The 15,990-nt window shown below is 39.2% G+C and overlaps 2 protein-coding genes across 3 annotated transcripts; both read left to right on the forward strand.

Annotated features, from left to right (window-relative positions):
- Positions 1-2,693: 2,693 nt before the first annotated feature.
- On the forward strand, positions 2,694-8,708 carry LOC117429787 (uncharacterized). 2 transcript variants are annotated; one of them, XM_059004825.1, is made up of 10 exons: positions 2,694-3,378; positions 3,969-4,544; positions 4,726-4,978; positions 5,114-5,439; positions 5,683-5,767; positions 5,931-6,065; positions 6,315-6,472; positions 6,602-6,710; positions 6,960-7,203; positions 7,355-8,708. In XM_059004825.1, exons 2-10 carry the CDS (start codon positions 3,969-3,971, stop codon positions 7,854-7,856), a joined length of 2,388 nt encoding a protein of 795 aa, XP_058860808.1. In that variant the 5' UTR covers positions 2,694-3,378; the 3' UTR covers positions 7,857-8,708. The 2 variants fall into 2 exon arrangements, with proteins under 2 accessions (XP_058860808.1, XP_058860809.1); XM_059004826.1 differs by lacking the exons at positions 2,694-3,378; positions 3,969-4,544; positions 5,114-5,439 and having other exon boundaries at positions 4,836-4,978.
- Positions 8,693-13,404, forward strand: LOC131702756 (serine/threonine-protein kinase pim-1-like). The gene is made up of 6 exons (XM_059004827.1): positions 8,693-8,958; positions 9,121-9,227; positions 9,429-9,479; positions 9,660-10,026; positions 11,517-11,693; positions 12,021-13,404. The coding sequence occupies exons 1-6, from the start codon at positions 8,883-8,885 to the stop codon at positions 12,191-12,193; spliced, it is 951 nt and encodes a 316-aa protein (XP_058860810.1). The 5' UTR covers positions 8,693-8,882; the 3' UTR covers positions 12,194-13,404.
- The last annotated feature ends 2,586 nt before the right edge of the window (positions 13,405-15,990 follow it).

The raw sequence follows: 15,990 nt of genomic DNA on the forward strand, positions 1-15,990 counted from the left end.
ACAGTAAATGGGGTGAAACAGTCAGGACAACCAAGCCACATAACTGATCTGCACTCAGGAAAAGGCAGTTCAACCCAGTATTAATACTCACTATCCTAAGACTAGTAAGGGTGTTTCTCTAAAGTCAAGAATATTTAAACCAGGTTAATGATTGATTATTTGAATTGCCATTGTTTATGATTATGCATCCATTTGCATGCAACAATCTGCTGGTGCATTAACCCTAAAACTAATGAAAGGTTATAGTCCTTACTTTATTCTGTTAAAACAGACTTTATGAAATATACAGCGTGAAATGCAGACATTAAATGTTAACAGAATTTGTGTAACAATGCATTGAACCCCCCCCCCCCCCCCCCCCCCCACTAAATCTAGAGGTTAACACTGTATTGTTTTAAGACAGCTGTTAAGTATGCTGGAGGTCATTTCTGTAAACGAATTAGAACCAATCATGACTAATCCTTGTGTGTAAACACACGGCTTTGTTTAGGAACACAATCTATTCCTTCAATGCAGGGAATATAAAATGTACTGTACCAGCACTGTGATCAAACTGACATTACCCCCTCCCCCCCTCCACCCCTTCATTTTAAGAGGATATATATTGTTAATGTTAGTCCCCTTTTCACTATAAATCTAGATGGCTGGTTTTAACAGTAAAAAAGTCACTTTGTTCATGTAATATGTTTAATATAATCTGTCAATTAAAAAATGCACTGCAGAAGTGGAAAGGCTGAGACAAAACTGTCCATTTCCTGATGCATCAGCTGAATGATTATTAGAATTATTTAAAAACCCTGTACTGATGTGACATATATATATATATATTGCATTGAACCTGATGGGTACAATTTTATTGAAAATCAGGCTTTGTAAAATATCATGTGACTCCGCTGAAGTGTGGGATGAATACAGGACAGAAAGAAGTAGAAAGAGCACTGGGAAGCTTTCTGGGAAGGTGCTTGCTCAGCTGGTTACCACCGTGGTCACACTGCAGTTTTCTTATTGTTTTGCTATGCATCTACTGTAGTTTACCCTGGTCTGACAGGTTTTTTTCAAAATGTTTTACCATACCTTTCTGTGCTTTACAATGCTTAACTGTGCATTACCATGCTTTCACTAGGCTTTATTACATGTTTTTAAACTTTTAGTATGGGAAACTTTTCTATGAACTCTTAATAAATTCAGCTTCCCGTAGTTTTCAAGCAGTAGGTCAGGGCACTCATTTACAACTTCTAATCCTCCGTTTCCGACTTGCTCTAGTAGAAGCAGAAGCCATGTTCCAGTTTGGATACAGTTTTACACAATTACTTAGCTGGGTGCAAACTTGATTCCTACTGATTCATCAAGGACATCTGCAGCACAGATCATTTGATAATTGTATCTAAAATAAATGGTGTCAGACAACACCAGAATAGTTTTAGCTACCTGACCTGTGTAGGACCAGCAGCTTCCTGTAACATGTCCAGCCAAAATGATCATGGCCACTATATTAACCTTGCTGTATTGTTTATGTATGTGTTTGTTTTCTCGTATTCCAGTGTTAGATTGTGTGTCTCTACAACAGATAATAGTTCGGTTTAGACCTTGAGGATGTTTTGCTTTAGTTTGCATGTTTATAGGTGGCGTTTCTCCGAATGTGGAAGCCTTTATTCAAACCTCTTTGCCTGCCACGACACAATCGTGCGCTTTATGATTTTGTGCTGCAGAGACGCACAAATTAGCTTCTTGCTTGCTGCAACGAGAACTCCCTCCCCCAGCCACAACTCGACAGGGAGGAAATTCCTAAACTCTGATGTGATGTGAAAGTTTAGATCTTTTTCACCAGCGTCCTCTATCTTCACATTACAAAAAAATGAAGGGCGGGGAAATGCGGCTTCCCTTTTATCTTGAGGTTCCCACATCCCAAGAGTAAAGGAAAAGGGGCCACCCAATTTGAAACAATTCCAGGAATGTGGTGTGGACGTTTTTATTCAGGAGCCGCTCAGCAGCCAGATTAGAATCGTCTTGTGAGATTCCAAAGCAATTGTTCATACCGTCTTCTGGGTGTCTACAGATGTATTTTACTCGCATTTGAAAATAATAATAAAAACTTAAATTTTAAAATGGTGAAATATATGTGTAGGTGAATCACAATTATCAAAACCCGCAGAGGCGATGTCATTGTTAATGTATTCGTGGCAAGAAAATAGCAATGCGGTTCTTGTATGATAATGTTGCGTATGTTTCTAGGAATTCAAGTGTTGGGTGCTAATTGCATTGTTACCATGTCCCTGAACATTCCAGGGGCTCTCTCTGTCTCTTATCTTCAGGGATGAAACAGTAATTATGGTAGATAGCGCTTCTAACAACTCTATTTACATAGGAATGCGCGTTGATGCTTTTATAGATCTCCGTTATACTAGCCAACAGTATAAATTAAATGTGCATATCAGAATACCAGAACCCCCCCCCCATATATATATATATATATATATATATATATATATATATATATATATATATATATATATATAGTGCCTATAGATTGCATACACATCATGATAAATAATGACGGGTGCAAGTGGCAAGTACAGCATCATTTCAGAAGGTATATGTTTAGCCCGTATGCAGGCTATCAGTGCCGCAGCAGCACCAGATCTGTGCTGTTTGTGCGTCATCGCTGACACTGCTGAATGCCACTAGTACTGCAAAGCAAGGTAGGCGCTGCTGCTGGAACGAATCGCAGTCCCTGCAGTGGGGCTCGTGGATGGGAAAGCTCCACTCGTCCATGTACTAATTTATGAAAGCGGGTAGTTACATTTGGAAGCGAATGCCGTTTACAAAACGGTGCCTTATTGGAAGATGTAAATTTCTAATCAATTTACAGGAACCTTAGTACTAGGCTAATGACAAAAATACATGTAAGCAATGCATACGCTTGTTTTATTTGTTCTCCAAACATTTTATTATACTGAATTAAGCCGATAGCCGAGCCCTCCTGTAGCAGCACTGAACACACACACACACACACACACACCAGGGCTGCCAACACACACGCACTGGCCGTGAGACTCACACATTTGAGCATATTCTCACGCTCACACGCATTGGTAAAAAAGTGTCACGCAATTTTTGGGGTCAGTTTCTAACACTCTTCTTGGAAGACACTGTAACTGAATGGCTGCACGTGTAATGTTTTTATTTATTACTGCTGAAAAGTCAGAGTGTCGTACTTCATCTGCCGGAATGAACCACCTTGCTAACCAGTCAGGGGTTCGCGGGAAGAATTGTAACAGTCCATCACAAGTCCTCCGCGAGTTTAAGCAGCGGCGAGCGGGAAATGCGACAGAGACAGCAGTGAGAGGTGCAGATACAAACCCCGGTACAGCTTGAGAGGTAGGAAAACGGTTACACACATTTTTTTTTTTTAATCTTCTTAAGATTTGTGCTTATCTGATCATCCGTGATTATTTATGATGCTAATAATTATGCGTTGCTTTGAAGTTCATAGATATAGCTAGTATCCTTCGCTGCTATTATAAAATCAGATTAATGACATCAATTGTAATTTTAACAAAAAACTTTATTATAGTTTATTTATATTATTCGTGGTTAAGTTCAAATTGCTTTGATGATGGTTTGTCTGCTTTGAGTTCTTTTTGACAGATAAACTGTTATATATAAATATATATGTAAAAGCATTCTAGAGCTCGATGTTGAATGATTTATAAATATGCAAATATCCGTTACTGAAATTATAGACCAGGAGTATTATTATTAATACGATTGTTGTTGTTATTATTTATTAATTTGTCAGACACCATTTTCAAATAGAAACTAAATAACTGTCTAAATAAAAACTGTCTAAATGAATAACTTTGAACTGTCTAAATAACGAATTGCCACACTCCAGTGTTTGATCTCTTAACTGAGCACTAGACACCGATACAAAAAAAGTGTTTATTTTTTTTTTTTTTTTTTTACAGATGAGTAAATCAAACAAGCCAAACCATGCAAAGGGCTCTAGAAGACAGCAACAACCCAAAGTGTGTCTACCAGGATCAAAGCGAAAAGTACCAGAGAGCCAAAAACTGACAGCCTTCTTTGGCCTAGGAAGGCTTGACACACCACTGTCACCAGAACCTGGTCATGCTGATGTACCTGCTGAAAAGGCAGCCAGGATAGAGTGTGTAGGGGAAGATTCAGCTGATGGGACAGAACCAGATGACTCTACAAAAAAGTCTGTGCCAGCCAAGAAGTCAAATTCTTCTGGAAAATCAAGAACCAAATGTGGGGCAGCCACTTATAAATCCAAATTCCAGCCCGGGTGGACAACAGAATGGCCCTTTATTAAGAAGGGACTCACGCAGCATCATTTTTGGTGCGAGATTTGCAGAACTGAGAATGCTTGTTACCATATGGGCCATGCAGATGTGGAGCGTCACATAGAGAGCGAGTCACACCAGAGGAAGGTCAAGGCAGTGGAGCAATCGCAGCAAATTACCAAATTTACAGTGAACACAGCTCCAAAGGTGGATAACATGACACAACTTGAGGCGAAGGTATGAATGAATAACTTCTTTAACATTTTGTTTTTTCCAAAATTATTTTCTTCTTGTACAGAAGATATTGGCAAACGCATTTGACTGGTACTTTTCCCATTTGTTACACTGGAAGACTAACCACAGAAACAGCTTTTTGTTCTGACTGTAAAAGTATTCTTTTTTTATACTTTGTTTTCAGGCACGACGAGCTGAGATCAAAGTTGCTGTGACGATGGTAAATCACAATGTCCCCCTTGCAGTTGCTGACCACTTCAGCCCACTGATGAAAGAGTGTTTTAAGGATTCAGATGTGGCACAAAGATATGGTGCTGCAAGGACCAAGACTACTTGTATTATCAACAGGGCGATAGCACCATACCTTCATGATGAGCTGGTCAAAAAGATGAGAAACAGGCCATACACCTTGTCAACTGATGGATCAAATGATACAGGTACATCTCATTTTAGAGAAAAGAAGGACTTTTAATGATTTTCATTAATCCTAGTTTTTGATTAAATGAAGCACAATAACTGTGATGTTTGTATTTATCCACAGTTTATTTTTTTTATCAATTCATTTTTTTTAGGAAGGGAAAAGATGAACCCATTGACTGTGAAGCTGTTTGATGTAGACAGGGTGGAACACATGTTCCTAGATATGTGCATCACAACTGGCACTAATGCTGCCACAGCAGAGACCATTTTTGAAAAAATGGACAGTATCCTCAAGAAGGATAACATCCCATGGCAAAACTGTGTAGGTCTGTCAGTGGACAATGCCAATGTGAACATGGGTGTCTGTAACTCTATCAAATCAAGGATATTAAGCATAAATCCGACTGTTTATGTCCATGGTTGTCCTTGCCACATAGTTCACAACAATGCCAGTGCTGCTGGGACTCATTATATTGAGGTTTGTACCGACACTTTATACTGATGATATGCATTAAGTTTCAATTCCTTCAAGTTTCACTGTATCATTTAGAGGATTCAAATTAGTGTAAACAATCTAGTTAGAACCTGATAATTATAGAGTGATAATTTTCTGATAAAACAAAAATAATTATGCACAAGAAAAAACAATAATTTAAAAAGATATGTAGATAGAAAACTTTGGCTTAAATTATAAATGTTGAAATTAAATTTCCTATTTCAGTTGTCAGACTTTGATGTGGAGGATGTGGTTGTAGATATTGGATACTGGTTCAAAGCAAGCACAAAGAGAAAATGTAGACTGGATGGTAAGAGTTTTTCATAATATAATAAGCCTTTTTGAAATGATAACAATAAATCATGAAAAGCCAGTCTTTACCAGCACACAGTTTCAGGCAATAGAAAAAAGTTTTTTCCTAGTTGTATAAAATGCCACTATCACAGCATTTTAAATTTTTTTTTTTTTTTCAGAATTCTGTGTGTTTTGTGATACTGAGTACATGGCTGTCATAGACCATGTTTCCACACGGTGGCTGAGTCTGGAGACGGCAGTAGTCCGCATTCTACAGCTGTATCGAGCACTTGTCAGCTACTTCAAGTCTAACAGTGAGTACTAATTAGGCTTGCCACCCGTTCTGGTTTTGCCTGGATTGTTCTCTTTTTAAGGCTGCTGTCCCGGGAAATCTCTGACTTCCCGGGACATTAAATATTAAATATACTTAAAAGTATACTTTTTTTTTTGTACAAAATGACTCTGGTGGCAGGTGACAACCCTAGCTCATCCACCTAGATATTTAAAATGCCAGTTGCATCTTGCTATAATGCTTGATATATCTTTGTCTCTGTCATTTACAGTTGAGAAACAAGCCCGCTTTAAGAGGCTTAGGAAGCATTTTGAGGATCCAATGACAGAGGTACACCTCTTATTCTACCAGGCCACACTGCCTGTCTTCACAGAGTTTAATTTACTCTTTCAGCGCCAAGAGCCATCTGTGTATCTTCTCCATGGACAGGTAAATATATAATATTCTTCACTTCTTTCCACAACATTATAATTAAAGTTGTATAATTAAATAATGATTTGTTTTGAACATTTTACCATTGTATTATTATTAATATAATTTGTGATTTTTCTTTTTCAGATGAGGTCTTATGTTAAGAAACTCATGTCCAAGTTTGTTACCACAACTGCAATAAAAAATGCTGATGTGTGTGAAGTTGAGTATAAGGACAAACAGAACCAGGTGGCAGGTATGTGCTAAAAATAGAAATCTATGTAAAAATAATTTTAAAGATGTGGAATTCAAAGGCAGGTATTAAAAATATTTGAAAAGATTAATTTCTAGGAATGTTTACTGTTGATGTTAATTACTCTTTTGGGTAATCTTAAACTTTGTAAAACAATGTCAAACTGAATCTGACTAACAAAATAAAAACTTGCATAAAGCAATAAACACTAAAGGGAACAATATATTTATTCTAAGTTTTGTTATTAACTAGATCACAAGCTTAATGTTGGCTGGACAACAAGAACAACCCTCAACCGTCTGCATGAAGCTGGTGAGATCAGTCAGTACCAGGTAGACAACTTCCACAAGGCTGTGAGGGCATTCTTTGTTGCAGCTGTTGACTATGCCTTTAAGAAGCTGCCCTTCAAGGAGCCAGTCCTTGAACATTCACAATTCATTGACTTTCAACAGAAGATGGACTGTGATGTGAATGATGCCCTATACTTTGTGTACAGGTATGCTTCTTAGATTCATGGTAATGTATTTACTAAAGATAGCAACACAGGAAACAGATACAATGTTTTAAAAAAATGATAAAACATGTGAAAGAAACAGAAAAGTAAAGGGTTTTTAATTATATAATGTCTTTCAATCTAAATATTTCAGGTTTAGTCATCTGCTTCCATATGGAGATCCCAAAGAACAGGACAAGTTGAGTGAGGAGTTCCTGGACTATCAACTTATGGAGGAAAAGGACATTCCCAGAAGCATTTGGGAGCAGGCGGTGAGCAGAGTCAGTGAGCAGGAGGTGTACCACAGGATGGATAAAGTGTGGGCACACATGGCCACAATCAAGAGTCCAGTAACAGGAATGCCTAAGCTACCCATGCTGAGCAAGGTGGCACAACTAATTCTAACCCTGCCACACTCTAATGCTGATGCAGAAAGAGTTTTTTCAATGATTGGACTAAACAAGACTGACACACGGAATGCTCTGGCCTTGGAAGGCACACTGTCTTCTATAATGACAATAAAGATGTCCGGTATGGAGCCCAACTGCTTCAAGTATGAGCCCCCAGCAGAAGTAATCAAGGCCTCCAAGTCAGCTGCTTCCAGTTACAACCGTGAACATGCAGCAGCTTCAAATGCTGGCTCAGAATGCACCTAAGGTAATGATTTTCCATCTTTTAAAAAAAAATGTCTATTTGTTTTGCAACTAAGTCACTCACAGCACTTCACCGCGCGCTAAAATTGTACTTGTTCAAAAGTCTCACTCAAACAGTTTCCTAAAAGTTGGCAGCCCTGCACACACACACACACACACACACACACAGAAAACGCTTTTAGTACTGGAATCCAGCACAGTGCTGATGTGGTAGCTGGCTGCTGCCCACTGCATATGTTAAAACATGAATACAATGGTGTGACATTCTGAACGTTTTGAACCTGGAAAAAGATTTTGTGACGCCTATGTTTCCCAAGTTAAGCTACATTTGTAGGCTTTATTCCAGGCACATCAATAGTCACATCTATCAACTTCAATGGAAAACATACAGGGTATCTCCCAGACTGGAAAAAAACCCGTTTTAGGTCTATCTGCATTTTGTCTGGTTTTTTCTTTCTTTCTTTTGGCGCGTATTGAATTCCCGCCACGTCGAGTCTAGTCGGTTCATTCTTTTTATTACTTGCATGTTTGATTGACTTGAGTGTTTAAATACAAGCTCAACGCGAATGGCTGGTACAGCGGGTGGGCGGAGTCAGAGTACTTCACGGGGAAAAAAGCCTCTCCCTTTTACTACGTCTGTATATCAGTGTATTACCGCTGAAAAGCAAACAGTAGTGAATGCCGGTGGTGTTGTGTTCATATCGTCGTGTGGCAATACTTTATTATTATTATTTATTTATTTTGGTTGCATTGTAACTTATTTGTTATTGCTGTCTCGGACTTGAACTTGGCGAATATCTACTGGATATATATCTATATATATATATATATATATCTATATATATATATATATATATATATATTATACAAAACAAAATATAATAAAAACCACTTTTCTGGAGAAAAGCAAAAGGCCTGCCTGAGTGAAGGGATATCTCCGGCGTTTGTTCTCACAACGTGGATTCTATTATACAGAAGAAGGTTAAACTGAAGTCCCTGTTTCTTGAGAGGTCCGCTGGATTTTAAGGAATGCTGCTTTCAAAGTTAAACTCTTTTGCTCATATCTCTGCTGTAGATGTGCCGGCAAAAATCCAAATCCAGCAAGGTTGGTGTGCGTTTCTTTTTTAAATTACTGTTGCTATTTTAGTGCAAAGAGGATTATTGCTGTACTATTGTACTGCTGTGTCGATAGAGAGAGGCTGTACGGCTGAAAGTAAACGGGTTAAATCTGTTGCTAATGAATGTATTTATATTTTTGTTTTTACAGTGAAAGAGCGGGATCCCTTTGAGAAAGTCTATCAGATCGGCGCTGAGCTGGGAAGCGGTGGCTTTGGTACAGTTTACACCGGCGTGAGGATTGCTGACGGAGCGCCGGTACGCTTGCTTTCATTTATTTACGTGTTTTGTATATGCAATACAGATGATTCAGCGATTAATAGTGCTCTCTCTTTTTTTATACGAGGTATAGTTTCTTGTGATCATTATATTATTTACTCCCCTGAAATACATTGGGCTTGTATTCTTGTACCGTAGAGACTAAATAATACTGACCGCACTGTTGTTGTTTACGTTTAGGTGGCAATAAAGCATGTGGCGAAGGATCGTGTCGCTGAATGGGGAGAACTGGTAAGCACACACACACATATATATATATATATATATATATATATATATATATATATATATATATATATATATATATATATATATATATATATATATATATAAATATCTTTTTTTATGTCGTCTGTCTGTGTTTTATTTTTTCATTTAATAATTTGGTTGGTCTTTTATTTGTTTTTTTAGCCCAATGGGTCCCGTGTCCCAATGGAAGTGCTGCTTCTGAAGAAAGTGGGGACCGGTTTTCGGGGTGTCATTAAGATGCTTGACTGGTACGAGAGACCCGACAGCTTTATCATCGTCATGGAGAGACCCGAGCATGGGAAGGATCTTTTTGATTTTATTACCGAAAAGGGAGCTTTGCCAGAGGAGCTGGCTAAAAACTTTTTCAGGCAAGTCCTAGAGGCGGCCAGACATTGTCACAACAGTGGAGTAGTTCACAGGGACATTAAAGACGAAAACATCCTCATAGATCTGAGAACCGGGGACCTGAAACTCATTGACTTTGGATCAGGAGCGCTGCTCAAGGACACCGTCTACACTGACTTTGACGGTAAGTGTTTTATTATTTATTGAAATCGCAGACCATTGTCTTCTGAAATACCATCGTTAGTTTATCTTGCAAACATTTGGATTGCGGAATATCATTGTGCATAGTGACCGGAAGGCAGTGTTTTTGAAATTACATTGCAATATGTTGGGCATTTTTAAGAATGCGGCTCAGGCGGTGTCTTGCCTCATTTGGAAAGTGCCCTTTTTTCCCGAGAAAGAATAGCGTTTCTGAACTGAAAATATCACAACAGACAACGTACAGATGATACGAATGGGGTAGTCCCACATCGGCGTTTTTGAATGCCTTTGACTTTAAATTGCAAGGTTAAATTCGTCTTGCGATGTTTAGTTTCGAGCGAGGCGTCCTCTGTAAGCCGCTAGTGGTCGCTATAGCGGCCGTTTCCATGGTGCCTGGTGTTTTGTATTTGAGTTTCGGTGGCACGATGCCATTGCTTTGTTCTGGGGATGTTTTTTGTACGGTGTAATGTATGTTTGACAACAAAAGATTCCCTCAGAAGTACAAACTGATCGCCCTTGTATTGTAAACAAACACATTTTATATACTGAAGCCGTGCCAACGGTCCCCATTAAACTTATATTTTTAGGTGTAGATTGTCGTGGCGTATAATTCGATCGGGAGGCACAATCGCACTTGGGGTACAGTTCCCGTTTTTACTAATTCAGTAATGGAAACGTTGTGAAACCCGAGCTTGTCTATAGCACCAAGGGTCCAGTGACGGAAAGCACCCCCCTTGTGCAGTCGTGTGGTTTTGTATTACACACAGTGTGATCGTGTGGCAGTGGCAGCAATTCTTTTTTGTTACTATTTGTAAAATTGCTCTTCTTTAGTCTGATAATATTTAACAACTTTATGGCTGTGAGCAATTCAATTGCTGTTTAACCTTTCAGCTGCGCGCATTTGACTTGTTTTTTAAAAATCATTTTTTTCATGAATAAAGACGTGTTTGTTTTCATACGTCTAGTCTCCCTGCTGTTTTTGTTTTGTTTTGTAAACGCCAGTTTCCTGTGTTTTGAATTTGATTTTGGGCTTGCTCAAACCGTTGACGAATGTTTTGCTTTTGGCGCCACCACAAGGCGGGAACCGGTGCTTTTTACAACTCAAAGTTTGTAAACAAAGTCACATGGCAACGGCAACCGCAGTGCGTGTCACAGCATATCAAACCCACTTCCTAAGGGCGGTGAACGTCAGTTTGTGTGTGTGTGTGTGTCTTCATATAATCTATATATATATATTGTATTCTTATATATATAAGTTTTTAGTTAGAGTAATTTTCCATTTTAATATAATGCAAACAAACCACAGATGTATACATGGGTCTATCAAAATCAAGAATATGATTGGATTTTAAATATATAATTACATTAGTAATTTAAAATAGAAAAATATGCAGCAGCATCTTGTACATTTTCAAAAGAGCCAATTGCAGAACCATAACCTCATATTTTCCCCTTTTTTTGTCTTCTCAATAGGCACTCGAGTGTACAGCCCTCCCGAATGGATCCGCTACCACAGATACCACGGCAGGTCTGCCACGGTGTGGTCTTTGGGAGTCCTCCTGTACGATATGGTGTGTGGAGACATCCCCTTTGAGCAGGACGAGGAGATTGTGAGGGGACAGGTCTTCTTCAGGAGACGAATCTCAACAGGTATGCTCTGTTACAGTTACATTATTACTCGCTTGCATTTTCACAATCCTGGGGGGGAGAGAGAGCTTTGCTAGCCAGTTTGGGTGGGGGGGGTGGAACAAGATAGTTTCTTACAAATAGTGCAGAATGCATGCAGCAGTAGCGTGGGTAGGATATCAGATTGCATGCAGCAGTAGCCTGGGTAGGATATCTGAAGACTTCTTATTTGCACCCCATTTATTTAGCTTTGAATGGCAGATGCATAATTCCACCTGAATGTGTGTATTAAGCCCAAGTGCTGCTTTCTTTCCATTGTCGTAACCACAATGTTTTCCTCTCCCCTTTCAGAGTGTCAAAACCTCATCAAGCTGTGCCTCTCTCACCGGCCCTCAGACAGACCCTCTTTCGAGGAAATCCTCAATCACGCGTGGATGCAGAGCGTGGCGCTCCCACAGGAGACCACGGAAATCAGACTGCACAGCTTGAGCCATGAGACTCAAGCCATCACAGCGGATCACTAGAGCCGCTAAGAGAGAGAGAGAGAGAGAGAGACTTGCTAGAGTAAATGGGAACCGGACTCCTTTTTCTGTAGGAGGCGTGGGAGCTGAACCCTTTTCCAAATAACCAAATCACCCAAGCCTGTATTGATGAGGGGAAAGGGGGAGTCGCCATCACTTCACTTTGCAGCCCCCTTTACTTCTCAAGCTTTTGAACCTTATGCACCATATACTGTTTACTGTGAGGCTGGCTGGTCTAAAAGCTACTCTGCTACAAGTGCAGGAACCCCAAGGACCAGAGCTGTGGAATAGTTCTGCACCAGCTTGAATCCACACGTCGCCATGTACTTGAGCACAGTGCAGTATAGAGACAAGCCTGACTTTCAAAAATAACTTTTCTTCATTTCTGAGTGCCTTCTACAAGAGCAGAAACAGCGGCCTTTGAGAATACTTGAAATGGTAATGCCACTTTGTTCTGTTTCTTCTTCATTCCCTCCCTCCTGCCTCGCAGGTACGTCAAGCCTGCAGCTCCCATCGTCCAAGGCAACATCGTAACCTCTTCAGCAACTAAAACTAATGACTGTGACCTCACTCAGCTTTCCTCCTGTCAGGCTCTTCTAAAAACCCTTTATGCCAAGGCATGCTGGGACAGTCATGAATGCACAAGCAATGCAACAACAAAAAACTCTACCTTTTTGTAAATGTGTGTGTGTGTGTGTGTGTGTGTGTAAATAATATATATATGTGTGTATTTTGGTTTTGGTTTTTTCTACTGTGGCGCTGATGTGTAATTCTTAATTTATTTGCGTGAAGTTAAATGATTTTCCTCAAATAAATAAATTAATTTATTTATTTATGAAGACGACCTGTTTTCCAGCTCAGCCATTCATTCCACAGTAACTGTTTCAGAAGGGCCCACATTTCCCCCCCCCCCCCCACCATATTTATGGCCTAAAGTATAAAATCTATTTGTTTTTTAAAGAATAATTTCAAGATTATTATTTTTTGTTGTTGTAAATAATCCTCCAAGCACTTCTGTTTTTCAATGCACAATGTATTGTGCATTGGAAGGGTAGAGTACATCTACTCAAAGAAGGCAGTTTTTGTTTATATTTTTGTCTGAACTGTACACTAGTTTGGTTGCATGTATGCAGCTTGGGATTTGAATTAGAACTGTAAATTATACTAGAATAAATTATTTTTATACAATTTCAATAAAATACATTTTGCCTTAATTTTCTGCCTGTGTGTTTTGTGAGAAATCATTACGTTGGGTAGATTATATTGAATCTGCTCCTGAAGCACAACAAAGTAAGGAATTGTAAGCATGCCTGTAATGCAAACAGTATTAGTGACAAGCTGAAGCAGCAGCATAACACAAAGATGGCATAGTAGATAAACAACAAACAACTGGTGCTATCTGCTATGGACTTCCTTCATCTAGAGATTCAGAAGCACACGACTCCGTATACCTCAGAGGAATATCAAGGTGACAAAAGAGTCTAATAATACACCAGAGTACTAACACCAGTGTGCTTCCAGACAGCACTCAGGCTGTAACTAAGCTGCACCCCCAGTGTCGGGTGACACAGCATTGCTATAGAGGAGAACTGGCTGCTACTTTTGCACATCCCAGTTAAAAATGAAAGATTCCAATGGGAGAGCAAGTGAGCTGTGGCAAACATGGTTAGAAAAATAGATTTCGTAACACTCCAGGCGACAATACATCACATTACTAGTCCTTAATACCCAAATAATAGCTGAGCTTCTGTGAAAGGAGTTCAATGAGTTTGCAAAATTATTTGCACTCTAGGGAGCAGAAGCTTAATCTAAATATAATGCATGAACGTCGACAACAGAACTGTACCTAATGATATATCATCTCTAGTGTGCAAAGCCAGTACCCAGTAGGTATGCAGTGTAAATGTCTTGTACCCATTACCTAACTGAAGCTGTAATCTGGGAATTTACACAAGACTAGCACATCTTGCTTTGAACAAAGATAGATTGAAAATGTCATTTCTAGGAGAGGGTTATTGTAATTTCCTTATTACTGCTGGTTATAAATGGTTAATAAATTGAGAGAGTGTCAATAAAAAAAAACCTGGCAAAGGAATCTCGGTGACGCCCGAGGAACAGAAACAAAATAAACCTGTATTGGCTCATTTTATTTATTAGGTATGAATTTTTAATAACAGGCCAGATTCACTACTGGAATTACATTAGCATGGAATTACAAACGTGCACCTAGGGGCTCCCGAATTATAATCCCCCCATTACTCGTTTACTGCATCCCCTCCCCTCTAATGAAAACATGAACCATGTCATGGTTATGATGCCTACATGCTGGCTTTAATACTACATACAACATACTACAGGAAATAATCGTTTTATATAGTCTAACAGGGAAAAGAAGCACTGTGCTGGGGCTGATGCTATTTAAACACAAACAATTACCATCTGTCTGACTAGGGAAGCAGACATGGTCCGGCTTGACATGCTGTTTAATCCAGATATCTAAACTTTATTAATATTACTCTTATCCACTCTTATCTGGATAAACATGTACAGGTTTAATCAAAATGAGATTAAATTACTAGGAAACTAAATTAGCTGGATTTAAAGGTCAATGCACACATCTATCGCTGGAGCAGATTTTAAAAGTATTAGACCCCCATATTTACAAAAAAATAAAAATAGGAATGCAAATGTTTTGCATGGTGGTCTTTTTTTGTGGCATTCACAACCATTTGCAGTAAATTTGCCAAAAATATATATGGATGTGCTTAGTGCTGTATAATCAAAACCCCAATGCAAATTTCAGATGAGCCCCTAATGCACAAGTGTGACAGAAAACAAGAGCAAATAAGGTCACAGAAAGAGGAAGTGATCTGAGCCATTTCCAGAGGGTTCAATATTGTAAACAGTGTTTGAGTGTTAACATGTGCACTTGACACTGACTCTTATGGTACAGGAGTGTCTTCTTGTGCGCACTTTGGGTGGGCAACATGACTGTGAAGTGAAGTGTGAAAAGAGGCAACACTCTTATATCATAAGTGACAAGGCCAGCTGTACATAACTTATTATAAAGCAGGTTTAAAAAAAAAAAAAACTTAGTTAATGATGTTAGCCGCGGCTTTAGAATCGCTGTCAGCTGGTAGTCTACGGTGTACGAGATGACATGTATGGCAATGTGCTGGAACTTTCTGAAATCTGGCATTGTGATTGGCAGAGAGTGGCTTAATGATTTCTGATGTTTAACATAATGTTTGGTGTCAGTGAGAGGGAAAGCTTTCTGGTCTCTCTGGTGGTGAGCTTGCCCCTTGATCAGCCAGTGTCTTGAGTGAATGAAGCAGAGCAATGCACCAGAGCTGCACCAAACGGAAGATCACTGCCTGTTGGTCACTTTGGGGTTAGCAGTGCAATCCTAGCAGCCTGATAGCCTATCTGTGTCCCAGCCAGTGTGATAGTTGTCCTGTAGTCAGCCAATAGTAGGGCAGCACCAGGATGTTCCAAAAGGACCAAGAATATAGTGGAAATAAAGTTCTCAATAGCTCTGATCTATGTCTAATTCTGCACATGTCCTAAAGAGCCCCCTCATAACAAATAATGATGTATATAAATGTATCTGTAGGCTTAATATGGAACCCACCTCATTGTTGTTGTTTGCCTTATTCAATAGGTTCTATTAGTAAAAGCTCCACACTGGGTTTGGAAAATTAATTGCAACGTTGATTCCACTCTTTTGTCTGCCAGGCGTTCCCCTTTGTGTTTTTGCAGAACTGTTAGTGGAAACAGAAAACATCTGACAGCTGCCATTT

This window comes from Acipenser ruthenus, chromosome 30, assembly GCF_902713425.1.
Source record: "Acipenser ruthenus chromosome 30, fAciRut3.2 maternal haplotype, whole genome shotgun sequence".
In the NCBI taxonomy this organism is placed as follows: domain Eukaryota; kingdom Metazoa; phylum Chordata; class Actinopteri; order Acipenseriformes; family Acipenseridae; genus Acipenser; species Acipenser ruthenus.

Coding starts and splice junctions, on each gene's coding strand:
- LOC117429787 (XM_059004825.1), top strand. CDS start 3,969: ATGAGTAAATCAAACAAGCCAAACCATGCAAAGGGCTCTAGAAGACAG. Junction 4,545..4,725: donor TGACACAACTTGAGGCGAAG/GTATGAATGAAT, acceptor CTTTGTTTTCAG/GCACGACGAGCTGAGATCAA. Junction 6,711..6,959: donor CAAACAGAACCAGGTGGCAG/GTATGTGCTAAA, acceptor GTTATTAACTAG/ATCACAAGCTTAATGTTGGC.
- LOC131702756 (XM_059004827.1), top strand. CDS start 8,883: ATGCTGCTTTCAAAGTTAAACTCTTTTGCTCATATCTCTGCTGTAGAT. Junction 9,480..9,659: donor TCGCTGAATGGGGAGAACTG/GTAAGCACACAC, acceptor TTGTTTTTTTAG/CCCAATGGGTCCCGTGTCCC. Junction 10,027..11,516: donor CGTCTACACTGACTTTGACG/GTAAGTGTTTTA, acceptor TCTTCTCAATAG/GCACTCGAGTGTACAGCCCT.